General features: G+C 40.3%; 1 protein-coding gene across 2 annotated transcripts in view; it reads left to right on the top strand.

Annotated features, from left to right (window-relative positions):
- xirp2b (xin actin binding repeat containing 2b) overlaps window positions 1-19,319 on the top strand; it is a 52,039-nt gene extending 32,720 nt beyond the window's left edge. For both annotated transcript variants that reach the window (XM_048194647.1, XM_048194648.1), the window contains exons 5-9: window positions 3,571-3,640; window positions 3,769-3,863; window positions 5,642-14,861; window positions 16,375-16,505; window positions 18,431-19,319. In XM_048194647.1, coding sequence (XP_048050604.1) covers window positions 3,571-3,640; window positions 3,769-3,863; window positions 5,642-14,861; window positions 16,375-16,466 — 9,477 coding nt within the window. In that variant the 3' untranslated portion in view covers window positions 16,467-16,505; window positions 18,431-19,319. The remainder of the gene's footprint in view (window positions 1-3,570; window positions 3,641-3,768; window positions 3,864-5,641; window positions 14,862-16,374; window positions 16,506-18,430) is intronic.
- Window positions 19,320-27,531: the final 8,212 nt, after the last annotated feature.

The following is a 27,531-nucleotide window of genomic DNA, read 5'->3' as shown; positions in this document are numbered from 1 at the left end:
TGGAAACGAGGGACGGAGGGACGGAGCGGAGACGGAGGAGTGCAGTCCAGAGGGGAGGGCAGGCTGACGAGGGACCAAGGTGTGAACGGGGGCAGGATGGAGACTTGTGAGGCTGGAGGACTGATGGACAACGGTGGAGACGAGGGAGGTTGGAGCCAGGGTGAAGGTAATCGCCCAGAGGTCTGAGGTGGAGATCTGGGCGAAGGGGCTTGAGGTGGAGGTGCAGTGAGTACATTAGTGGGAGGAGGCGGAGAGGGAGGCAGGGAGGGAGAATAGTCTTTGCAAAGTTCATAATGGAGCAGAGGGCTCGGCGGCGGCTGGAGCTGAGGGCTCGGCGGCGGAGACTGGCGCTGCTTGCTCGGCGGCGGAGACTGGCGCTGCTTGCTCGGAGGCGGAGACTGGAGAACTTGGCTCTGCGGAGACTGGAGAACTTGGCTCTGCGGAGACTGGAGAACTTGGCTCTGCGGAGACTGGAGAACTTGGCTCTGCGGAGACTGGAGAACTTGGCTCTGCGGAGACTGGAGAACTTGGCTCTGCGGAGACTGGAGAACTTGGCTCTGCGGAGACTGGAGAACTTGGCTCTGCGGAGACTGGAGAACTTGGCTCTGCGGAGACTGGAGAACTTGGCTCTGCGGAGACTGGAGAACTTGGCTCTGCGGAGACTGGAGAACTTGGCTCTGCGGAGACTGGAGAACTTGGCTCTGCGGAGACTGGAGAACTTGGCTCTGCGGAGACTGGAGAACTTGGCTCTGCGGAGACTGGAGAACTTGGCTCTGCGGAGACTGGAGAACTTGGCTCTGCGGAGACTGGAGAACTTGGCTCTGCGGAGACTGGAGAACTTGGCTCTGCGGAGACTGGAGAACTTGGCTCTGCGGAGACTGGAGAACTTGGCTCTGCGGAGACTGGAGAACTTGGCTCTGCGGAGACTGGAGAACTTGGCTCTGCGGAGACTGGAGAACTTGGCTCTGCGGAGACTGGAGAACTTGGCTCTGCGGAGACTGGAGAACTTGGCTCTGCGGAGACTGGAGAACTTGGCTCTGCGGAGACTGGAGAACTTGGCTCGGCGGAGACTGGAGAACTTGGCTCGGCGGAGACTGGAGAACTTGGCTCGGCGGAGACTGGAGAACTTGGCTCGGCGGAGACTGGAGAACTTGGCTCGGCGGAGACTGGAGAACTTGGCTCGGCGGAGACTGGAGAACTTGGCTCGGCGGAGACTGGAGAACTTGGCTCGGCGGAGACTGGAGAACTTGGCTCGGCGGAGACTGGAGCGGCTTGCTCGGCGGAGACTGGAGCGGCTTGGCTCTGCGGAGACTGGAGAGGCTTGGCTCTGCGGAGACTGGAGAACTTGGCTCGGCGGAGACTGGAGAACTTGGCTCGGCGGAGACTGGAGAACTTGGCTCGGCGGAGACTGGAGAACTTGGCTCGGCGGAGACTGGAGAACTTGGCTCGGCGGAGACTGGAGAACTTGGCTCGGCGGAGACTGGAGAACTTGGCTCGGCGGAGACTGGAGAACTTGGCTCGGCGGAGACTGGAGAACTTGGCTCGGCGGAGACTGGAGAACTTGGCTCGGCGGAGACTGGAGAACTTGGCTCGGCGGAGACTGGAGAACTTGGCTCGGCGGAGACTGGAGAACTTGGCTCGGCGGAGACTGGAGAACTTGGCTCTGTCCAAAAGTCTATAAGCCAGGCCGCATCACTGGGCGGCTTGTGTGAGACTGGCAGAGGTTTGTAATCCATACCCTCATACATAATTAAGATTCCCGTAGGGACGGGATCGGGCTCTGGAGATACTGGAGCGGGCTCTGGAGATACTGGAGCGGGCTCTGGAGACACTGGAGCGGGCTCTGGAGATACTGGAGCGGGCTCTGGAGACACTGGAGCGGGCTCTGGAGACACTGGAGCGGGCTCTGGAGACACTGGAGCGGGCTGTTTCCTCCTCCTCCGCTTTCGGGACCCAGTGGAGGAGTGTGGGTTCCGTGTGGGGCAGGTAGGGAGTTCGCTGGAGGGGTATGCGGAGGAAGACGGAGGTTGACTGACTGGCCCGGCCAGCCGTGTTTCTGGATGGACTGGAGACATACACTTATCCTGAACCTCATCCACGAAGAATTTGGAGCCATTTAACCACAAAATAAAATTGATTGTTTCGCTTAAGGAGAAACGATAATCATGTTCATCAAAACGGATAGTGTTGTCGTCCAGTCCATCCAGAAACAGGGAGATTAAACATGCTTCAGGCCAGTCAGACAAGAAAGCTAGCTCAACGAACTCCTCCACATACCTTTCCAGCGAACGACCCACCTGAAGAAGCCCGATGAGCCGATCGCCAGTTGCCAGATGGGAGAGAGGCCTTGGAGGAGCAGGAGCCAGGGAGCTGGTGGAAGTCTCCATTTTTTTTTTTTTTTTTTTTTTTTGTGGAAAATCCAAACTGTATTGGTCCGTTCTTCTGTTACGGTATGGTGGTGTAGAGATGAGGCAGATACGGATTTCCACAATAACATAGAGCTTTAATCAAACAAAGGCAAGGAAACACCAAACATAACCTTAACACAACAGAGAACGGACCAGGAGTGCAGGGAGTGAGTGCATTATATAGGAGTGCTAACAATAGAGTCCAGGTGCAGGTGATCTGTGATGATGAGGAGCTGACGAGGGAAGTGAGTGCAGGTGTGGAGAACAGGAGGATCATGGGAATTGAAGTCCAGGGAAACAAGGGTTCTGTGACACCAGTAACTTTGTTTTGGCAAGCCTTTCTCTGCAAGCATGTGAAAAAACGAGCCGCTCAGATTTCGCTCCCCTAGTGAGTAGTGACATAGATAGGGGATCTTATTATAATATTAACGCCCCTTAATCTTTCCACCCAATGAAAACAGTGTTCCAGTTCTAACGCCATGGCAAAAGTTTGAGCAAAGCATGCTAACTGTTCTGTCGTTGGCTGCACAGACGAGCACAGCAGTTACATAAATTTATCCGCTAACCATTCAGAAATGTCCAGTTTCATTCTAAAAGTTGTAACTTCTTCCTGAGTCTCTCCATCAGTGTCGACTCCGGTTTGAACAATGTAAGGCTGAACACCGTTACTGACAATCCTCATTTTGGCTGCGTGAGATTCTTCAGCTTTGTTGTTGTTGAGCAACCAAAGCACTTCTGTTAAGAGGGCGGGGAGCAGCAGCTCATTTGCATTTAAAGGGACACACACAAAAATGGCATGTTTTTGCTCACACCCAAATAGGGGCAATTTGACAAGCTATAATAAATGATCTGTGGGGTATTTTGAGCTGAAACTTCACAGACACATTCTGGAGACACCAGAGACTTATATTACATCTTGTGAAAAGGGGCATAATATGTCTCCATAGTAAGCTCAACTGGTAAAGCATGGTGCTATCAACACAATGGTCACATGTTTGATTCCCAAGGAATGCACATACTGATAAACACACTGTGGGTCGCTTATGAAAACATTTGCCAAATGCATATGTAAATCCATGTCAATTATAATGTAGGTCCTGTTGGTTGCACTCTACTTGATTTTTGCTCTAAATTAAATTCTATTTATTTTGCTTTATTACAGACTGCACATGATCAAATCACTCATAACCGAGAAGTGATTTCCAGTTATGAAAATAATCACAATGAATCAGGTAAGTTCAATAGCGATAATTTATAGATAAAATGTTCTATATCACACAGCAGCTCATTATTTGTTTTGTAGTGCATTTCACAGAGACTCACAAGATGTTTAATTTGAATTTTTGCCTTTTGCTTCCAGAGGAGGAAGAGTACTATCCAAGGCTCTCAGCTAAAGAACTGGCACAGCATTTTGAAAAGACCATTGAAGAGGCAGCCCCCAGCAAGAAAATTAAGGTAAGTCCTTTTTAGCCTACATCTCTACTCTGACACATAAAATGTATTATGCTTTAATAGGATTCAGTGCATAAAAAGACTCTTACCATCTTTTTTTTACATTTCCACGAGTCCCTCCACTTTCAACAGCATAGTTTTATTGAGGTTCATAAGACTTTAGAGCCCGTGTTCAGCTCTCAGTGTTCTGACGTTGTTATTGTAAATCCACTTTACATCTGATAGGGAGTTATCTTTGTGTCTTTATTGTCCAAAAAAAAAAAAAAAATCAAAATCAAACTAATGATGGTTGAGATTCAAAGTCTTGCTCTCATCACTTTTTTTTTTTGAAAATATTTTGCTTGAGAGATCAGTTTACTTGCATATCATATCTGCATAAGCTGTTCAGTCTTGTTTTTAGAGCCCAAGCACTGATGGTGTGAGGACCCTATTGTAATTGCTCAGTCAGTTCTTCTTCTTCTCCAAAATGAATCGCATTGTTGAGGGCTTAAACATGCTTAAAAACTCATGACATTTTGCACACATGTCAGAAGTGGTGAAAATTTACATCTGATGTGGGTTTCAGAATTAGGTGTGGCAAAATGGCTTGATAGCACCACCTAAAATATTTCAATTAAGCGCCCTTCGTGCTACATTTCACGTACAGCTGTGAAATTCGATAGACAGATGTAACAGCCCAATACCTACAAAAGAGTCCCTAGGTGCAAAATCTGTAAACCCAATAGGAAGTGAGATACTTCTAATCTTAAAGCCTTAGCGATGATAAATATCAAAGATCTTGAGTTTTTGCTGAAGGGCGTGTCTGTGGCGGCTTGACAAAGTCTGATGTTTTACCATGAAAGAGGAAGCTGTTGTAACTCAGGCATACAGTGTCTGATCTGCCCCAAACTTCACATGTGTGAAATTCACATTGGCACAAACTTCACATTGGCACATCTATATGCCAATATTCAGTTAGTCATAGCGCCACCTGCTGCCAACAAGAAATGACATGCTTCACACTGTAATAAACTCCCAGAAACACATTTGTATAAATTTGTAAGTACCAAACATGCTAGAAACATGTTAAATCATGGAACCCTTGGCTAACTGCTAATGTATGTGATTAACACCACAAAACAGGAAGTTGTTTTAACTCAGGCATACAATGTCCGATCTGCTCCAAACTTCACGTTTGATTATAGTCCTGGCCTGAAAGTTCTCATAAGGCCACCAGGTGCGAGGGCCCTTTCATCGCTGCTTGCAGCTTTAATTGTTAATTGAATCTTTAATACAAGTGTATTTTATCTTTTACTGTTTTAAATATAAACACATTAGAAACGAGTGAAAACATTTGCCTTTTTAAAAAAATATATATTTCACTTGAAAAATGTCAAAAATACCCATTAAAACTCATTAAAAAGACATTTTTTAGTGTGCTGTAATTTTCATATTTAGTACAGTATTATTGATGGTTTAATATATTCATGAAGTTGTTTTTAAATATAACAAATATTTATTTAGAAATAAAAAAAAACCTTTTTGACACTTAAGCAAAAATTTCTCAAGCAAAACATTTTCAGACACAAAAGAAAAAAAAAAGATTTTGAAAAATTTTTTTTTCAAATTTAAATGGACAATAAGGACACAAAATACTGGAAAGGCCTTTGAAATAAATTGCTATGCTTTTGCATTCAATTAAAAAAAGTCAAAGCACTTTTCTAAGCCAGCTGGTCCAGCTGAAGTATAAGTTATTTCAGAACTCGACTGAATTATATGCATTATTCTCTCCCTAAAAAAAGATTGAACGTGACAAAAGCCGTTCACAGATGCCATCAGATGTGAGTGCATCCCATCAAACTGTGAAGAGTGAGATATCAAGGTCTCTGAACAGTGTTTCCACAGACAAAGCAGAAGAAGATAAACCAAGTTCTGTGTTTGCTTTTGATGAGGACGATGATGACGATGATGATGATGATCTGGAATATCTGCCACCGCCCCCACCGGACTTACTGGAGGAACCTTCAGATGATGTGGAGAATTTCCCTGAACCTCCAGCTCACCCAGTGAAACACACAGTAAACCGAGAGCAATATTGCAGACAGAGAGAGCTATTAGAGTTGAAACGTCTCTGCAAACATATCCACCCTGATGTCAGGAAAGAGCTGGAAAAAGATTTCTACAATGATGAGGACATTGAAGCAGTAGGAGACGTTCAGGAGGTAGCATACCAGTTTGAACACGCTGGCAGCAATTCAAACGGAAGCCCGGATCGCGAATATTTGGAGTGGGACGAGATTCTGAGAGGTGAAGTTCAGTCCATGCGCTGGATGTTTGAGAACAAACCTTTGGACTCCATTAAGAATGACTCAGATAATGAAGAGGATAGCAAAAAGATCATTCAGCAGGAAATCATTGCTGGAGGTGATGTTAGGAACACAGCTATGATGTTCGAGATGCAGCCCATGGATACAGTGGGACTGCAACACGATTCAGCTAAACGGAACTATCTAGTAAATGAAGTGGGGAAAAGAGATGTTCGTGCGGCCGCTTGGTTGTTCGAGACAAAGCCGATGGATACGCTAAATAAAATTCACACTGATGATGAGCAAACCAAAGAAGTCATCTTCACACAAGAAACCACTGAAGGGGATGTGAAGTCTGTGAGGTATATGTTTGAAAACCAAGAAATGGATTCTTTGGGAGACACGGAAACCATGGATGAGAAGCAACTGCTGAGCCTGAAGTCTGTACTAGAGGAGATCAAGTCAGAAGTGAAGAAAGTCATATGGATGTTTGAGACACAATGCATGTGTGTTATGAGGGAACAAACCGGTGAAATGGTTCTGATTACTTCTGTCCGTCGAGAGGAGACGGAGAAAGGGGATGTCAAAACATCAAGATGGCTCTTTGAAACGCAGCCTTTGGATGATATTGACATGGAACTTTCTCAGGTCAGGCTCATCTCCAGTATATCCATGGAAGACAACCAGCTGGATGGTGTGAAAAGAGGAAGGTGGCTGTTTGAGACCAAGAGGCTTGACTCTATAAATGCTCAGTGGGAGAGACTGCAACAGCAGCAGAAAGATGAAATTATTGGGGCGGATGTACGAAAACACTGCATGGTGTTCGAGACGCAGCCTATGGACACGCTTAAAGATGATGCCAACTCCAGACCTGTCACGACAGAACAGATTATTGGAGGTAATGTTCGCTCTGTGAGACACTTATTTGAAAATGCTCAACTGGATGAACTCAAAGAGCTTCCTGAGGTGGGAAAACTAAATAAAAAGGCAGTGTTTGAAGAAGGAAAAGGTGATGTGAGACACCAGAAATGGGTGTTTGAGAATAAACCGCTGGAGAAAATCAAAGATGAGGATGATGAGGTAAACCGACTTAAGAAAACCATAGCATCTGATGAAGAAAGAGGTGATGTGAGACATCAAAAATGGCTGTTTGAGAACCAACATTTGGAAGACATTCAAGAGGAAAAGAGACAGTTCATGAAAACAATTGATTCTGAACAAATAGATCAAAGTTACAAGGGTGATGTCCTCAGAAATTGTTGGGTGTTTGAAACGCAACCGATGGATACATTGAAGGACGATTCCAATGCCAGGCCAGTAAGTGCAGAGGAAATTATTGGAGGTGACGTTCAATCTGCCAGACATTTTTTTGAGACTGCTCCAAAAGATGAGATTAAAGAGCTTGCAGAGGTGGGGAAACTCAAAAGAACGATGACATCTGAGGAGAAGGGAGATGTTAGACACCAGAAGTGGCTGTTTGAGAGCCAGCCGCTGGAGCTGATCGGAGAGGAGAAAAAGGAAATAACAAGAACTGTGAATCTGGAGGATATCGAAAATGTGGATGTAAGCAATTACAAGCAAATCTTTGAAACATATGATTTAAGCCAATATGACGAAAGTCAGAAGATTCAAGTGGAGGGTGTAACCACTGGCTATGTGAGATCAAATAAAGATTTATTTGAGTCCATGCCATTGTACGCTTTGCAAGACAGCTCCGGGCATTACCACGAAGTCAGAACCGTACGGCGGGAAGAAATCGTCAAAGGAGATGTCAGAAGCTGCCAGTGGATGTTTGAAACTCGCCCAATTGACCAATTCGACGAGAGCATCACTAAATTCCAAATCATAAAGGGCATAACCCAACAAGAGGTCGAATCTGGAGATGTCAAGACAGGAAAATGGCTTTTTGAAACCCAGCCACTCGATGCCATTAAGTATTTTAGCAATATTGAAGACGAGGAGTGTGTTACTACGGAAACAGCAGAAATAGTGAAAGGTGATGTTAAAACCTGTAAGTGGCTTTTTGAGACCAAACCTATAGACATGCTTTATGAAAGGGAAGAGTTTAAGAGTACAAAAGATTCTGGTGAAATTCAAAAAGGGGATGTAAAAACATGCACTTGGCTTTTTGAAACTCAAACCCTTGATGCCATACAGGATAACTCTGAGACAGTGTTGCAAACTCACACTGTGAAACAAGAGGACATTCATGGAAAAGATGTCCGCATGGTACGTTTCCTGTTTGAGACAGAAAACCTGGAGAACATTGCTGGAGAAGAGCAGGAAGCTTTTAAGAGTGTGACTGAGATAGACATACAATCTGGAGATGTGTCTCGGATGAAATACATATTCGAGACCCAATCTTCTGACGTGATGAGCTCAACCTCTGAGGATGTCATGAGACAGCTGAGGAGTGCTCAGGCTGAGGATATTCAGAAAGGAAATGTTGGAAACTGCAAATGGCTATTTGAAAACCAGCCCATAGATGCAATCTCAGAGACCCCCAGTGAGCTGAAAGGGGCTCGCACAGTACAAGATGTTCAGGGAGGCAACGTTGATAAAGGCAGATTCATTTTTGAGACCTACTCGTTAGATGAGATTCAAGACACGTCCTCTGAGGCCGAAATGAGAAGGCTGCAGAAAGTCATCAGAGAGGATGAGGAGAAAGGAGATGTAAAAACTTATGCCATGATGTTTGAAACTCAGCCTCTCTATGCCATCCAAGACAAAGAAGGCCATTATCATGAAGTGACCACACTTACAAAAGAAGAAATACAAAGAGGTGATGTAATAGGAGCCCGCTGGCTGTTTGAAACAAAGCCTCTGGACTCAATTAAAGAGACAGATGAAGTCTACCTCTTAAAAGCTGTTACAGAGGAAGATATCCACAAAGGTGATGTCAGCTCAGCGAGATGGAGGTTTGAAACCCAGCCCCTTGATAAGATTGCAGAAGATGCCAAAATATCAATCAAAACTGTTGAGGACATTCAGGGAGGAGATGTTAAAACAAACAAGCAGCGTTTTGAATCTGATGCAATGTCTCAAAAGATGGTACGTACTGTCAGCATGAGTGAGATTCACAAGGGGGATGTTAGGACAGCGAAATGGATGTTTGAAACTCACACAATAGACCAGATACATGCTGAAAAGTCAGAAGATGAGATGAACACTGTTGTTATGGAAGAACAGCTGAAGGGGGATGTTAAACAGTCTGTGTGGCTATTTGAAAAGAATCCTCTTGATCATATTAATGACAGTGATGAAAGTAAACAGGTAACTTGTGAAGACATCCCCAAAGCAGATGTAAAAACCACAACATGGCTTTTTGAAACGACCCCATTCACTGAATTTAATGAGAGCTGCTTAGAGAAGCCAGAAGTCATTGGTAAAAGTGTCAAAGCCACCCTCGATGAACTGTACACCCAGAGAATGGTAGACTCCAAAGGCATCATCATAGAGGCAGATGAAATTGGAGATATCCGCATGGCTAAGTACAACCTCATGAATAAAGAAGCTCCCCAAATCCAAAGAGAAGACATCATTAAAGGAGATCTGCAAAGCATCATGATTAACCTCCTCAACAGACAGGAGAAAACGGAGAAAAAAATCATTATAAATGCAGAGGAGAGGGGAGACATCAGCGGCACCGTGCAACAGCTGCTCCAAGAGCGCAGTGGCACCTCTGTAGAGAAAGAGGAGATAATAAGAGGTGACATTCAGGAAGCCATAAACAACCTGCTAAAAGATGAGAGCACTGGCAAACGGGGCATTCTCATTCAAGAAGACGAAAAGGGGGATATTCGTATGACCATCTACTCTTTATTCAATTCTCACGAGGAATCAAACATTCAGAAAGAAAATATAGTCAGAGGTAATGTGAAAGGCTGCCTAGAGAGACTTTGCAATCCAGACACAGAGGAGATTGCGAGAATTAAAGTGGATGAAGCAGAAAGGGGAAAGGTGAGCTTTTATTCTACGTGTATTGAGTCTGGTGCACTCGATTACCTCAAAAAGCTGCAGGTAGAGCCAGATGAGGCAGACCCAGGTAAAATTGAAAAAGAGGAAATCATTGGTGGTGATATTAAAGAAATGAAACTCAGCCTGACACGTAATCAAGCTCAAATCGGTCGTCTGGTGGACAGGGAAGATATAGTCCCGGGCGATGTGCATAACACAGTTAAGGTTTTCATGACCGAGCCTCCAGTCTCATTTGAACACTTACAGAGAGAAGAGATTGTGAGAGGAGACCTGCAAGCAGCGATGAATTCACTGACACAGTCTGTAAACCAGGCAGTTGTTTTGGAGAAAGAAGTTGTCGTTCGAGCTGATTTACCTACAACACTGAGGTCTCTAGAGGAGGCCCAGAATCAGCCCAGAGAGGTGGAAAAGCCCGAAATCATTCCTGGTAACATCAAAGGAGCACTGAAATCACTCAAAAACTCAGCTTCCACCAAGGTAGAAATTGTCATAGAAGATTTAGTGCCAGGTGACATCAAAGGTAAGTTGAAATCGCTGGAGGAGGCCAAATATGCAGTGAAAGAAGTGGAGAAGGAGATGATTGTAAAGGGTGACATTCACACGGCAATACAGAGTCTACAAGAAGCGTCAAATGAGAGAAAGGTTTACCAGCAGGAGATTGGTGTCCAGGGAGATGTGAAAGGCAAGATTCAACTCTTACTCGAGCCTCCTCCGTCTCCCAGAATGCAACGCAGGGCAAGCACAGAGGGAGATGTGAAGCTTTCCATAAAATCACTCTACGACACCCAAGAGCAAGTGCAATCAGAGAAAGAAGAGGTGATAAAAGGAGATGTTAAGGGCACAATAAAATCTTTAATGGAAACAGCACGGAGAGCGAGCCCAACGATTCCCCGAAGGGAGCCGATAAGAAAGGCCAAAGTTCCCGTCAAGACCTCATCTCCGTCAGTGAAAGACATCCCGGCAGAGAGTCCTACCCCTGTGGTCAAAAACCTTGATGTGAGCAGTGAATCACAGAGGAGCACTCACAAGCAATCAACGCAAAACAGATATGCATCTCAAGAGAGTACTACAATCACCGGCCACACCACAACATGCAACCAGGAGACAAAAACCACAGTGCTGGAGCACAAAACAATTGTACAAACACACGGTGTCAAAACATTAAAGACTGACTTCCGTAACCTCAAAAAAAGTGGCTGTAAGGGTTTAATCAGGCTGGATAAAAGAAAACAGAAGGAAATGTATATGCCACCTCCTCCTTCTGACCCTGAACCCCCACTGCCTCCCCCTCCATCACCCCCTCCGGATTATGATAGCATCTTATTTCCAACTCCACCTCCTAGCATCAGGGGTGATCATGATCTTCCTCCTCCACCCACTCCTCCTCCTCCTTGTGATCCAGCCAAGACAGAACTTGACCATTTACCTCCTCCACCAACCCCACCACCTCCTCCTCTTGTTCCAGCCACGGCTGAGCTAGACCTCCTCCCTCCCCCTCCCACAGAGCAGGAGCTGGACGTCCTTCCACTGCCCAGCATAACACCATCCAAACCTACTAAGATGACTGTCAAACCCATAAAAGTGCCAATGTTGTGCAAAGTACCCAAACTTGAGCCAGCAATTTCATTCGAGAAAATGGATGGGCAGGCTGCGCAAGAGACCAGGTGTAGAAAAAATGTCACCACATCATCGGCCAGTTGCACCGTGTTATCCTCTGAAATTCAGTCTGCATTTACAAAACAGCCACCGGAGTCTCCACGGCCTCCCAAGAAAGTTTTCGCCCCCTTGACACTCACCCCACCCGCCTCTCCTCCTCCACCATGCAAATCCCCAGTAAGCAAATTCAAAACCCCATTAATAAAAGCCGAACAGAAGTACAGACAGCAGAGGGAGGAAAGCTGCACGCCACCACCGCCGTGCACCCCGGCCTTTGAAATCCGTATGCACGAGTCAGTCAGCGCAGCCCTTGAAATGCTTTCTTCAGAGAGCACGGGCACGGTGCAATCAGAGGCAAGCATATCATTTGATTTCACTCAAGAGAGAGCTCAAAAGAGTGTGACCAAATCCGAATCAGCCGCAGACTCATATGATTCATCCAAGCACACAGCTCTCTCAAACGCTCCCCCAAGCAAGGCTTTGATCGCTGCAGCAAATGAGAAATCTCTTCCAGAATCTCCTGTTATTTCCTCAGTTAAACAGAGCATTATCTCTAATCAGTCATCTCAGGGCTCTTCAGGTCAGCAGCAGACCACCTCCACTTCAACTAAAAAGAAAAAGAAGAGATCCATGACAACTAATATACAGCAGGTGACGAGGACGGTTATTAAAAACACAACACAAGAAGAAATAAAGGCCTCTGTCAAAACAGACGAACCTCAAAGTGTCTCTAAAAGTGTATCCGAGACTGTTGGAAAAGATGTGAGCAGCATATCTTTATCTGAGGACAAAACAAAAGAGGAAAGCTCTCCAAAGAAAAATCAAGAAAAAAACTCCCCTGATCGATCCAAACCAAACAAAGAGAGTCAAATTAAGGATGCTGAGCAGAAGCCACAAAAGGTCGACAGTCAAAAAGCAAAGAAAGTTAGCAAGAGCACTAAACTGGAGAGCAAAGAGAAAACCACAGCGGAGCCTGAAAATGTTCAAGTGAAAGAAAGCACTGAAAGAAGCCCCACGGAAACAGAGGGTGAAGTGGAGAAAGAGGCCAAAGTGAAACCTGTAGAGGAGCCCCCTGCCACTCCAAAAAAGAAAAGGAGGAGCAAGAATAAGAAAGACAGAGAGACAGCTCAAGGCAACAATGCCGCATCCCACTCGCCCACAGAAGCCACACCTGCTGAGCCTAAGTGGCCAGTCCTGACGTCTGATAAAAAACAAGAGGAAATCACTGTTGAGCAAACACAGCAGTCCATTCAAACGGGACACACAGAGGTTTACAAGGAGGTCATCAAAACTGAAAGTACAGTCCAACAGCAGAGTTTCCAGGAGGAGGGCATGACTGTGAAATTTCAAAAGCAGGCCGGTGGAAGCCAGCAGATTCCTGAGGAATCAAAAGATGAAAGCAGAAATGTTCCAATAAAAATGACAGGGAAATCTGCACAAAAGGAGCCTGCTGAGTCCTTGGCTGAGAGTGGCAGCACATATCTAAGTCAAACTGAAGCGCTAAAGATGTTGTCTCATATCTCAGAGTTACAGGGGGTTGAAGGAAAAATAGACTCTAAGTCTGTGAAGACGTTGCTCAATGAGATGCCTGCCTGGCTTCTGGGGCCAGAGGAGAAGAGTGATTTGGAAGGGGCAGCGGCCGAACACAATGAACAGAAGCTCAAAGAAATTCTCACTCATGTTAAAAACCTAGTTCAAGCTAAGCTAATGCACTTTGACGGCACTATTGAAAAGCATGAATGTGAGGCCACCTCTGAAAAATTAGTCTCTAGTGGAGCCACGCAAAGGATTTCGAAGATTTCAATTGGTTCTACAAAGTGTAAAACGCAGAAAGTGGTCAAGGAGGAGACGAAGACAACGCGCAAGAGCCGAAAGCAACAACTGAGCAGCGTTACAACTCTCGACCCCAGAGCTCCGTCCCCATTGTTACGGATGCGCTCTCCCTCACCCACGTTCATCACTATCGAGTCTACGAGGAGAACTGATTCGCCACAGAGAGCAACACCCTCGCCATCCCCAATGCCACCGACACCTCCGCCACGCAGGTCTGAGACGCCAAGCTCTCGCTTAAGCAGGGCCACTCCCTCACCCTCATCGAGCCGGGCAGATAGTCTAACGCGGCTCAGAAATGCCACAGCGACGCTCTCCCGTGGAGCTTCGCCCGACCCGGTGCCTCATGTGATTGCGGTCACCGGAAAGAAGTCTGAAATCGTGGAATCTCCTGCCACATTCCATCGGCAGATCAAAATCGATTCTAAATCTACTGAAGAGAAAAGGGTCAAAAAGACTTTTGAAACAGCACTGGTGACCGCTGAAGTGATTAATGCTAATGTAAATGGAGATGCTGTTAATATTCTTGAGCGTTTAGGCCCCAACACAGAGGACACAAAGTCTGAAAGTGCAGTGAAAGAGAAGGAAAATTTCTCTAAGATGGACCTATTTGGAATAGCCAAAACAATAGAGTCGTCAGAGGAGAAAGTTGGTATTAGAAAAGACCAAGCTGACAAAACAGAGAAGCCTGGCAGGGAAACTGAGGACCTGGAGCTTGATACGGAAAAGAAAGCAAGACAACAAGAGGATATTCCTGCTTTCAACATCAAGGATATTAAAAATGTTTTTGAAATGAGTGAGCAAAGTTCCCCCATCAAAGCGCTACAAAACAAACAGGAGGAACAGGAGTCAAGAGTGAGTGAAATTGCATCTGAAGGTTCAAAGCCTGAGCTTCCTCCAGAGAGGGAACAATGCTCCCAGCTGAGCTCCCCTCCGCCCGTGTGCAAAGACGTGAAAGTAGACGAGTCTGTCAATCCAACAGGCTTTTCGGAGACAAAAGCAGTCACTGAACATTATTCTTCTGTTGACGAGTTTGGCACTAAAATTATCGGATCAAGAAGCACCACGACGGTTTCCAAGCACACTCAAAGCGTTACAACGCAACGGGTGCCTTTTTCCTATGCTGATGCTGTGAAGAAAAAGACGTCAGAGGTAAAGGTGTCACCTGAGGCCTCTGCAGAGGAACTGATGAAGAACTTCCAGAAAACATGGGCAGAAAGTGAGAGTGTGTTCAAAAGCTTAGGTGTCACAGGTGAGAGAGCCATGCCACCGGCTAGTGCATCAAACAGAGACTGCTGTGTCGGTTATACAAATATGCCTGCAGTGCATGATGGGAATGAAATCACCACAAAACATCTGAGGTACATTGCCGTGTTAGTCTGAATGTTTTTAACTTTCGCGTTTTCCCAGTTGATAAATCCACATTTAGATGAGTAGACGTGTGTGTGAATGTGACAGTCATAACGTAATGAGACTCACTGCAGTTATTTGCATGTTAATAGTTTAAAATTTAACTTGTTTAATTTGTATATTTTATTTTTGCATGTTTACTTTTTTGAACACAAAACAAAAATGTGTTTGTACTACCTGACACACATCGATAAAATATATTTACTTTATTTTTTCATTTTTTAATGTTTTTTTTAAAATACAACATACATTTGTTTATACTTACCTGGCATATATATAACTAAAATAGGTGTCCTTTATTTATTATTATTATCTTTTTTATTTTTATTTTATTATTTTGGAATACCACACATAAATTTGTTTATACTATCTGACACATATATCTAAAGTATGCATGTTTTATTTTATTTTTTTATTATTTTTTTATTTTTTTTACACCACACATACATTTGCCCATGCTACCTGACACATATCACTAAAATAGGTTTCCTGAGAAATCACAGAGTCTGGGGAGCAGCAATTTTTTTAGCCAATTAGAAATGCTCTCTGCCTACTCTTGCTTAAAGCACCTTCAAAAAATCAAAACAGACAATTTATCAGCTTAGAATTTCAAAAATCTCAATAACACTGAGTGCTTTCTCCATAATTGCCATTCATCTCTGTCTCATTAGCATTTGAGAGTGCTGCAAAAATCAAATGTGCTTTAAAAGCAGAATGTTTTAGGGATTGATACAGAACACCAAATGAAGGGAAACAAAGTCTAATTTGTGTTTCTTTGTGTGCGTTTGTTTCCTTCTTTTTATAGACTGTCTGTGAGTTTGCATAATTATTACATTCCCCAAAATAACTCCAACAAATTTTAACCCATTTCTTATTCAGACTTCCATACACTTGACCAGGTAAAAGATAAAATGGTTGGGTTAAAAACAGCCTAAATGGCAACCCACGGTTGCATACTGAACTGAACTAACCAAGCAAGGTGGGTTACCTAAAAACATTGTGAAAATTTAATTTAATAAACTCCAAAAACAAAAAACAAACAAACAAACAAACAAACAAAAAAAAAAAACAAAAAAAAAGAATTTTAGCATTTTTGTACTTGACATATCTGTGTTAAAGTTCTCAAGTGTCACTTTATTTCCAGATTTTAGAGGTATTAATGCAGTAATGTACTTTTGTGTGTCTAATCACATTTTTCACTAATGCTCTTGTTGACAAAGTTGCAGATAATTTTACATTGCAGTAGTGAATGTTGTCTGTGTTCCCCAGATGGACTGAGTGTTTGGTGCTGCATGGGAATTTTGGTTGTGCACAACACTGAACTAAGTAAAACTTATCTCTTGCCTTCTTGCCAGATTCGAGTACCAAAGTCCGAGATGTGTGCAGTGTGCAAGAAGAGGGTTTACCCCATGGAAGGCCTGATAGCAGACAAAAAGAAGTTCCATAAATCCTGTTTTTTCTGTGAGCACTGCAAAAACAAGTTGAGGTATGTCATAAAATATTGTTCACATTTTAACCGGTACCAGTACCAGTATCGGTACCTGAAATTCAGTGCCGGTAGCCAACGGTACCTTTTTTCTGTACTTTACTATCTGTATAATACAAAAACATTTATTTTATTGTAAAAAAAAATAAGTCCAAACCTCTCAATTTCATTTTTTTTTTTTTATTTAGAAATTTTACACACTAGACAAAATGAACTGTTATGTGTGTGCTGTAGTATGCATGAGATCACATTACAGCGGTAAATTCAAATGTCATTAAAGATTGTTTATTTCGTCATTAAAGATCATTTAAAAAAATCCTATAGATCTACCCTAGCAAAACCCTGGAAACCAATCACAACACCCTAGCATAGCTGTGAAGAGTTTCTAGTGTTTACAAAGTAGCATAAACAGACAATTTAATATATTTAACATCAGTGTTGGGGAAAGTTACTTTTAAAAGTAATACATTACAATACTGCATTACTTCCTAAAAAAGTAACTAATTGCGTTACTTGCTTTGCATTACTTTTGCGTTATCTTTTCTCACCTGGACTGGGCTTGCTTGTTTGTTTTTTTAATAATAACAAAAAAAGTTCTATTTTTTGGCAAATGTTAAGGCCCTTTCACGCCAAAAGTGAAATTAATAAGCCTAGTGTGGAAGGAAATTCAAATTCACACCTGTACAGTAGAGGGCACAGCTCAAACAAACCTTTCACCTGTGCTGCTGTTTTGGATTGAATATGAATGGGATACAGGAGAAGGAAGTTCAACACTTTTATTTCTAAATCTAATATAAAGTAATTTTTGCTTATTAGTATGGTCGAATTAGATCACTGAAGGTCAGCAGCAAAGACATTGACTAATAAAGTGAGATTAAATGCATAAAGTATATCTGTTTAATTTAATATAGTTAATTATAACAGGTTTACGTAAAATTCTGAGATTGCATTTCACTGTTTTTATTCATTTTGAGGAATACTGAATGTTTTCATGCAAGTGAGATGAGTAAATGCATGTTCGCATTTTGGGCCCTATTTTTACGATCTACTGTGTGTGTAATAAGCAAAGTGTACACTCGCCTATAGGCGCATATTATATTACTAACGCGCTCTTTAAATAACAAATATATATATATATATATATATATATATATATATATATATATATATATATATATTGCACCATTGACTTTAAAGCAGGTTTCAGTTGGTCAGTGGCGCAGTCTATTTCAGTTGCCTCAAAATAGCAACACGCCAACAATGCACCTGAACACACCACTTTATCATACCAGCACGCCCATGGGCACACAGATGGGTGTGAGTGCATTTGCTCTTTGAATATTGTGGTGCTGGACGTGAAAATGATAACTGTGTCGGGCTGAAACTAGCAAAAATCACTTGCGTCGCTTGTCTGCCGCTGCATTGTGTCGGGTGTATGACAGGGCCCTTAGTCTAAAAAAACCTACAATTAGCCTCATGTTCACACAGCGCACACAACACCTCTGCACTTTCTTTCTCTCAAGAGAATCAATAAATGTGAAAAAGTAACTTGCGTTACTTATTTGAAAAAGTAGCTTAGATATTTTGTTGTAAATTGAAAAAGTAATGTGTTACTTTACTAGTTACTTGAAAAAGTAATCTGATTACATAACTCAAGTTACTTGTAATGCGTTACCCCCAACTTTGCTTAACATTAAGATAAATAGTCTAGTACGTCTAACAATGTAAATATCCCAACATAATTAATTCTAAAATGATATTTTTGCATAAATTGCTATTATTTGTAACTATAAGATAAAGTATCCTGCATAAAACCACTCGGATGGAAAGCTTACAGTGCAGTTCTCATTTACATACTGTGCAAATGCAGACAGCTCAATATATTTTCTGTGATTTATGAATTATGAAACTCTGTTTTCTGACAGCCTTGGAAACTTTGTTTCTCTCCATGGACATTTATACTGCCAGACACATTATAAACAACTCTTCAAGTCTAAAGGGAATTTCGAGGATGGATTTGGTCAAGGATTGCAGAGGGAATTACTGGGCGGTCGGGATGCAGGGAATACAAACCACGAAGGATCGGATTGGAGATATTCACTTTCACAAAGTAGCATGTGCTCACTGTCAGACGCGTTTGAAAAAGAAGCAAATAAACCCGATCAAAGCCCTAACAAAATTTCTGTAGTGTGGCCTCCACAAGCAGCCTCTCTGAAAAAAACTTTCTCTTTGGATCAGGATGTCAAATTAGTGAAACCCGTTTGGCCCCCAAAGAGCGAGACTTCAAAGTCTCCTAAGCACCAACGTCGGAAAGCATCTCAGAGGACTACACTTTAGGAGGAGTGCTACAAGGCCTTGGGGCGGCGGTGAAAGAGCAACAGGGAGAGCGAGAGAGACATCTCATCTATCAGCAACACACAAAGCATGTCACAACAGCAGTGAAGTATTGTGGGAACTTTAGAAACACGAGGACACATCACGATGATGAAGAGCTTCGAATGCAGGGTGAAAATCTTGCCGTTGGACGGGCGAGGAAAGGTGGAGAGAGAGACAGTGGAGGTGAAAAGGTAACAGGAAGTTGATAAGGATTGTGGGAAATGACAAATATGCTGTGTATATACTGTATAAAGTAGACGCAGGTTCAGAGGGTTTGTTTGTAATGTTGAAAGAAAGAACTATAAGAAAGTGAAATATGAAGATAACGTGGAAACCAATCTAAAATATAAATCAAAAATATGTCCAGGTCACGTTATTATGGAAGCTTATTTCCGCCACTAAATAAAAAAAAGATAATTGCGGCTTTTTATCTCACAATTCTGACTTTTTTTTTCTTGCAATTCTGACTTTATAACTCGCAATTCTGACTTTATATCACAAAATTCTGACTTTATAACACAATTCTGACTTTATAATACACAATTCTGACTTTATAAATCGGAATTCTGACTTTATAACACAATTCTGACTTTATATCACACAATTCTGACTTTATAACTCACAATTCTGACTTTATATCACACAATTCTGACTTTATAACTCACAATTCTGACTTTATATCACACAATTCTGACTGTATATCACACAATTCTGACTTTATATCTCACAATTCTGACTTTATAACACAATTCTGACTTTATAATACACAATTCTGACTTTATAACTCACAATTCTGACTTTATATCACACAATTCTGACTTTATAACTAAAAATTCTGACTTTATAACTAAAAATTCTGACTTTATAACTCGCAATTGTGAGATTATATCTTGTAATTCTGAGAAAAAAGTCAGAATTGTGAGATATAAACTTTTATTTTTTATTTCATTGCGAAATCAAGTTTCCATAAATTATACCCCATAATCAAAAGGAAAAAATGGTGAAATAATACTTTGCATAAATAAAGAAAATAAAGCCTGTTTTTTTTTTTATCGTGACAATATTTTTAAGTTAAACAATTATCTCCCTATTTTCAATAAATAAATAAATAAAAAAGCCCATTTTCATTGTTGTAAATAAAATAATAAGATATAGTCTTTATATATTATCGTATTTGTTGTGGTCTTTATTCTGATTTAAATCTAAAATAAAATTGTATTATATATAGTAATATATATTTTATTTAATTGGGTTGTTTAATAATCATTAAAATTACATTATGCAAATGATCTTATTGCTTCTAAAAATAGGCTTTATTTTTTTTATTTTTTTATTTATTTTTTTATGCAGAATAAAATTTCTGTGTTTTGTTTTGTAATTTATTAATTTATTTCGGTTGAGATGTGACCTGGGCATTATTTCATGATTCACACTTGTGCAGTTGTGGGGAGTTGTTGGGAAGTCAGTTAAAATCTGAGATTTGTAATGCAGCAATTTGACAATTTCAGTTATTTCAGTGTTCAAAGTTTAGTTGTAATATGATATTCAATTATTAGGTGCCAAATATGAGGGTCCGCTCTAAATCTTCTGTATGTCTGTCCATTTTACCAATTCAAAAATGGTGCAAAACCTTTCAGTTCTATTTAGGAATTATAAAATGATATAAAATTGGTATCTGCTTTTCTTTAGTAGAAATAGATTTTTTACAATACATTTATTCATGTCCATGGAGAGAAGACAATTTATCAGTAAATTGAACTCTTTAGATTTGCATCCCTATATTTTTGTATGCTTTATAAGATTATACTGTATCCTGATGATTCTTTCCACATTTCAACATTTTTTTTTTTTTTTTTTTTTTTTTTACTTCTTCCTGTGCAGCACCTGGAGTGCTGTGTGGGAGGAAGATGAACAAAACACACATTTGTAAATCTCTTGTCTTGTTTATAATAGAAGTGTATGTCCTTCTCTCTCTAAACAGAAAATATTTTGTGAGGAAAATGATCTTTTTAGAGTTGTCTTCTATGATTTGTACTGGACAATCCCTGATTGTTAAATTGAGTTGGGCTGGTTCACAAAGAGGTCTTGCTAATTTAATAATGGAATTACAATAAAGACATCTTGATGTTTATGCATTCAGGTTCATTTTTTTTTAAATTTGAAATGTAAATGAAATTTCTGACATTTACTCACTTTCATGTGGTTTAAAGGGGTGGTTGATTATGATTTCACTTTTTTAAACTTTAGTTAGTGTGTAATGTTGCTGTTTGAGCATAAACAACATCTGCAAAGTTACAACACTCAAAGTTAGTGACATCACTAACCGTAAAATTTACATAAACCCCGCCCCCGAGAACACACAACAAAGGGGGTGAGGCCATATTGTGCTGCTTTAGAGAAGAGGAAGAGTTGTTGTAGTAGAGTGTTGTTGCTTCACAAACGAGGGTCAATTCAATGCTGGATTTGCATAAAAGATTAACATGACGGCACATGCTAGTCGATGAGTTGAATCAACTCCACAGCAACTAACCATTCAGAAACGTCCAGTTTCATTCTAAAAGTTGTAACTTCTTCCTGAGTCTCTCCATCAGTGTCGACTCCGGTTTGAACAATGTAAGGCTGAACACCGTTACTGACAATCCTCATTTTGGCTGTGTGAGATTCTCCAGCTTTGTTGTTGTTGAGCTGTTAAAGCTCCGCCCTCTTTTGGAAAGCAGCCGGGAGCAGCAGCTCATTTGCATTTAAAGGGACACACAAAAACGACGTGTTTTTGCTCACACCCAAATAGGGGCAAATTTGACAAGCTATAATAAATGATCTGTGGGGTATTTTGAGCTGAAACTTCAGACACATTCTGGGGACACCAGAGACTTATATTACATCTTTTAAAAGGGGTATTATAGGTCCCCTTTAAATAACTATAGTGCATCGAGGCTATTTTCGTTTTTTCTAATTTAGCACAACTCTACAGAGTGAAGCATTTTACTTGAAAACCTTTTTCATGGAGCAGTAGCTTACTCTTTTGAGCATCAACGAGAGAGACCTTTGAAATAAACCGTGCTGACACATGATCACATGAACTACTGGTCATTTCAACTGCACTTCAGCTGTTATTGTGCTTTAACTGAAATCCCCCTGCATCACTCACAGTGAGAATTTCAAGGTGTAGTGGTTTAAACAAACCCGTAAGACTGTTGTAAATCAATAGCTCATGCTGTACAGTCGCCTTAGGGAGAAGTACTAGATTGATGGAAGTTGGAACAATCAGCGCTCTTTTACAGCAGCAGCAGCAGCTTCAAGATCTGAAAATACACTCATCCCTCGCCAACAGGACATTATAGGGGTAAGGGTCATGATCAAATGGTATGTGAACTCTTTTGATTCATCTGGAACATATCTGATCTCATTTGTATTGTGAATAAACAAGTAAATAAGAACATACACTACCATTCAGTAATCTTTTTGAAATAAATCAATACGTTTATCCAGCATGGATGCATTAAATGTATCAGAAGTGACAGTGTAAAGACATTTATAATGTTGCAAAAGATTTGTATGTCAAATAAATGGTGTTCATTTGAGTTCTTTCAATTAATCAAGGAATCCTGAAAAATATTGTATAACAGTTTACACAAAAATATTAAGCAGCACAATTGTTTTTAACATTGATAATAGTAAGAAAGAAAGCAATCAGCATATTAGAATGATTTCTGATGGATCATGTGACACTGAAGAATGGAGTAATGATGCTGAAATTTCAGCTTTGATCACAGGAATAAATTACATTTTATAATATATTCACACAGAAACAGCTATTTTAAATTGTAATAATATTTTGCAATATAAATGTTTCTACTTTATGTATGATCAAATAAATGCAGCTTTGGTGAGCATAAAAGACTTCTTTGAAAAACATACTTATTTAAACAAAAACAAAGAAAATGTTTAATTTCATTCACCATTGATGGAATTTTCCATAATTTCTGACACAACGCTTCCCTGCCATTGACGGAAATTTACTGCAATCCATGTTTTTCACTGTTATATGGTAGGGGGCGCTATTATGCATCTTCTGAAAGAGTACAGAATCTCTTGATCAAAACAGGTGGAAGAGAAGCAAAAACAAGCAATAGAAGCATTGCTTTATGCACATGTAAAATAACGCGATCATCGTACATTATATTATATATAGCATGTTCAGATATTCATACAACAAAATATTTTGGGGGCCATGAATGCTTTGTGAAAATTATCAAAAATGCTGGTAGTGGCTGACAAGTTTTTAATAACATGCTGGCGGGGAAAGAGTTAAAATATAATCGTTTTATTGAACATTTAATGTAGCATTGTTTATGTTATCAGTTTTGTATTGCATGCCACATTAGTACATACTTTAACTAAGAATCCTATATATAGATATAGAACTGTCCTAAGTGAAGTACATTCCCTTTAAAAATGAATGAATTCTGGAAGAGCTGAATATGTCTCACAAGCTCTTGGTCTGAATTATCTATGGTTTCTTACTGATGTGGATGTATCATGTGTTCGCCTCAAATGTGATGCTTGTATTAGTTCTCCATACTTCTCTGGACTCACTATAGAACATCTGAAATGTGTTTATATAACCCAGCAATCCACCTACTATAGATGTCAAAAACCATCCCTGGATCATTTATCTCAATTACTAAGCACTCTCATGTTTAGGCTACTGTACCAAGTCATTTAATACTGTGAAATCCTTTGGCCTTTCGTCTCTGCAGGATATGAGGTAATCGGAGCCATTCAGCTGACAGGAGTGGAAAACGGCAATGAGACGAGAAAGAAAGATGGAAAGCAGCACTTTTCAGCTTCCCTTTGCATTTAAAGTTAGTTACCCGCATCTCACACACACACTTGGATGTGTCTGGCTGGATAAATATGATGCGTCTTATCTGTCTTTGTGCTTTCATAAAACCTCCAAGAGCACATGAATCATTGAGCAAAGCCCATCTTCCACAGAGATGCTGTCAGACAGTACAGAGAAGAATGGAGTTCACCTTCCTTACAGGAATCTCATACTAAGTTTTATTAAAATAACTTTAAAGGAATAGTTCACACAAAAGATGAAAGTGTAATTTCTACATGAAAAAGTTCAGGCAAGAATTGAAAAAACTAAAGTAAAATCTATATTAGTACTCAATTCAAGCATGTAGAAATTAAAGCGTAAATATCAACCATATAAAATTAAGTAAAACCTACTCAACTTTTCTGAAACTGGTGTTCCCATCATGCACTGATGCATGAATAATTAATACTTTTTTTTTTTTTTGCTGTATTTACAGTTTTATCATTGCTTTTGTTGTTAGGTTTAGTAACTTGAGATTTTGTGACATCTGGAGATAATTTTCTACTCAAAATGACATGTTCACACCCAAAAATGATCTATTGAATGTTACTGTCATAGTGTATTGAAGTCTCTGTGTTCAGGTGAGTGCTGCATTACTTCTATTATGTAAATATGGTGTCTACACAATGTCTATTGTATTATTTACTTACATGTTTCTAAGTAAATCATACACTTTAAAAGCATGGTTTAATTCAATGTTATATTATTTGAGTAAAAAGTTAATTTTGTTAAGTTTACTTAACGTAGTTAAGTAGATTTTTACTTATTTCTATATGTGAAATTACATAAATGTAATTATGTAATATTTTTACTTGATAACAGGTAACAGAGCAGTAACAGAAAAATGTACTTAAAATGTGTTAGAGCAACTTGTTATGAGGATTTTATCAAGTAAAATAGACATTTTTTCATGCATTTACAGGAGCTTTCAGTCTTCAAAAAGGATTTTAATGTATTATAAAATTTGGCCACACAAAATTGGCATCAATATAGTCATATAAAATCATATGTCAGTCGCAGGGCCTAAAACTAACTTTTTACTGCACCTGCCACCGGCCGGTGACTTAAAGGTGCCCTAGAATTAAAAATTGAATTTATCTTGGCATAGTTGAATAACAAGAGTCCAGTACATGGAAATGACATACAGTGAGTCTCAAACTCCATTGTTTCCTCCTTCTTATATAAATCTCATTTGTTTAAAAAACCTCCGAAGAACAGGCGAATCTCAACATAACACCATCTGTTATGTAACAGTTGGGATCATTAATATGTACGCCCCCAATATTTGCATATGCCAGCCCATGTTCAAGCATTAGACAAGGGCAGCCAGTATTAACGTCTGGATCTGTGCACAGCTGAATCATCAGACTAGGTAAGCAAGCAAGAACAATAGCGAAAAATGGCAGATGGAGCAATAATAACTGACATGATCCATGATAACATGATATTTTTAGTGATATTTGTGAATTGTCTTTTTAAATGTTTCGTTAGCATGTTGCTAATGTACTGTTAAATGTGGTTAAAGTTACCATCGTTTCCTACTGTATTCACGGAGACAAGAGAGCCGTCGCTATTTTCATTATTAAACACTTGCAGTCTGTATAATGCATAAACACATCTTCATTCTTTATAAATCTCTCCAATAGTGTAGCATTAGCCCGTTAGCCACGGAGCACAGCCTCAAACTCATTCAGAATCAAATGTAAAAATCCAAATAAATGCTATACTCACATGATCTGACGCATACATGCAGTATGCATGATGAACATCTTGTAAAGATCCATTTGAGGGTTATATTAGCTGTGTGAACTTTGTAAATGCACTGTATTATAGTCGAGAGATCGGGGGGCAGGGAGTGTGCGATTTAAAGGGGCCGCAGCCTGAATTGGTGCATAGTTAATTATGCCCCAAAATAGGCAGTTAAAAAAATTAATAAAAAAAAAATCTATGGGGTATTTTGAGCTGAAACTTCACAGACACATTCAGGGGACACCTTAGACTTATATTAGATGTAAAAACTGGTTCTAGGGCACCTTTAAAAGTGAATGCACAGATCTAACATATTGATTCTGTACACACTTTCTCAACTGTTTACATTCACTTAAGACATAACTGGAAACATGGCTATGTTTACTGGGATACACACTATTTTTGACAATTTGTCCACTCAAGTGCAAGAAGATGTGAAAGAGAGCTCATTGTATTTGCACGCTGTCTGAGACGCGGCTTTCTGTGTGCGTGCTACGGATGTGTGCGCACAAAACTTTCCACACAGCATGCAAGTAACTACATGAGCTCCCTTTCACATCTCTTTGCGCTGGAATATTTACATTTTCAAGAGTCAAACATACAGTTCTGGCCCGTCAAATGCATAGAGCATCATTCACGTTCACGTTTATGCACTGTTGGAATTCATAAAAATGTTTCCAGCCAACTGGCGAGCGACACCATTTCATAACTCGCCAACACCCATTTTTACTCTCAGTTGGAGCTTTTAAACTCTGTGTCAGTGTTTATCAATACTCTTCATCAGTTAATTCAGATCAGTTTGATTCATGAACAAATCATTTAGACTGTAAATCCGATCAACTAATTCTGTGATTCAAAAGAAAGATTTATTCAGAGATCAGACATCGCTGGAGAACTAGAACAGATATCCATCTTTTTAATAAACATTTTATATTTCTGTCTGGTCTTCCTCACACAAAGCTATCATGTGACATTATGCTATTTTGAATATTGTGAGTCATATGGATTTATTTCTTTATTTGAAGCTTCAAAGCTCCAGTCCAAATTTGATTGTAATTGCATGGGAAAGATTGACCAATGCATTATTAAAATTTCAGCTTTTCCCATGGAATTAAAGACGACATTTTGGTAAACTGTTTCTTTTTCTTAGAAAACAGAATTAAAAATGCCAGTGCTTGGTTGCTTTGTTACCATGGCAATTCTGCACAATTACTTTAATTCATCATCATTTTAGCAATCATTATCCTTTGACCTAGTTCAAATCATTTAGCACAAAAATAGAATATTTCATGAGATCTGTTATTAAAAAAAAAAACTGTAAGTCAACTCATTTACAACAGCAGTTTGACACACCTACTCATGCAATTAATTAAAACTCTGAAATAACACAAATGGTAGTATGGGGCTGCATCCGAAATCGCATATTACCCTACTATATAGAAAAACAGCCCTAATCAGAGGTCTGTAATGTCTGTATGAAAGGTGTTTATTGCATTTGAACTTGTTTTGAGGGTCTGGCTGCACTGCTCTCAGGTGAGATCGTGTCTTTAGAGATCGTCATGTTTGCTAAGAGTGACGAAAGAAAGCGGTGTGCGGAATGCCCTTATATGGACATGGTTTGGGTGTGTTTATGTAAATGACTTCAAACATGTTTGAAAGTGCTCACATGAACTCCAGACACCTGATGCTTTTCCTTCACTATCCAAGTATAAAACTTCAAATGCTTTAAATGACTTCCTCTCTCCCAAATAAGCTTTGTGCATTAGCGTCATCTCAAAACTTTTCCAAAGCATTAAAGAGAAAATTAGAATAATACTCTTGTAATAATGACATCCTCTGAGGCAATAAACTCTGGAGGAGGCCTAATCCACTTGTCCTGCCTACCCCAGATGAATAAAAGAGCTGACTAATACCGCTCTTAGATGGATGAGCTGGAAATGCTAAGCATTATCAGGAGGGTAGATATATAGCCCCACATGTATAACCTCTTTCTTATGTCTAAATATAGTTGAAATA

Source organism: Megalobrama amblycephala, linkage group LG6 (assembly GCF_018812025.1).
Source record: "Megalobrama amblycephala isolate DHTTF-2021 linkage group LG6, ASM1881202v1, whole genome shotgun sequence".
Taxonomy (NCBI): domain Eukaryota; kingdom Metazoa; phylum Chordata; class Actinopteri; order Cypriniformes; family Xenocyprididae; genus Megalobrama; species Megalobrama amblycephala.
This window is presented reverse-complemented; position numbering and strand designations above follow the sequence as displayed.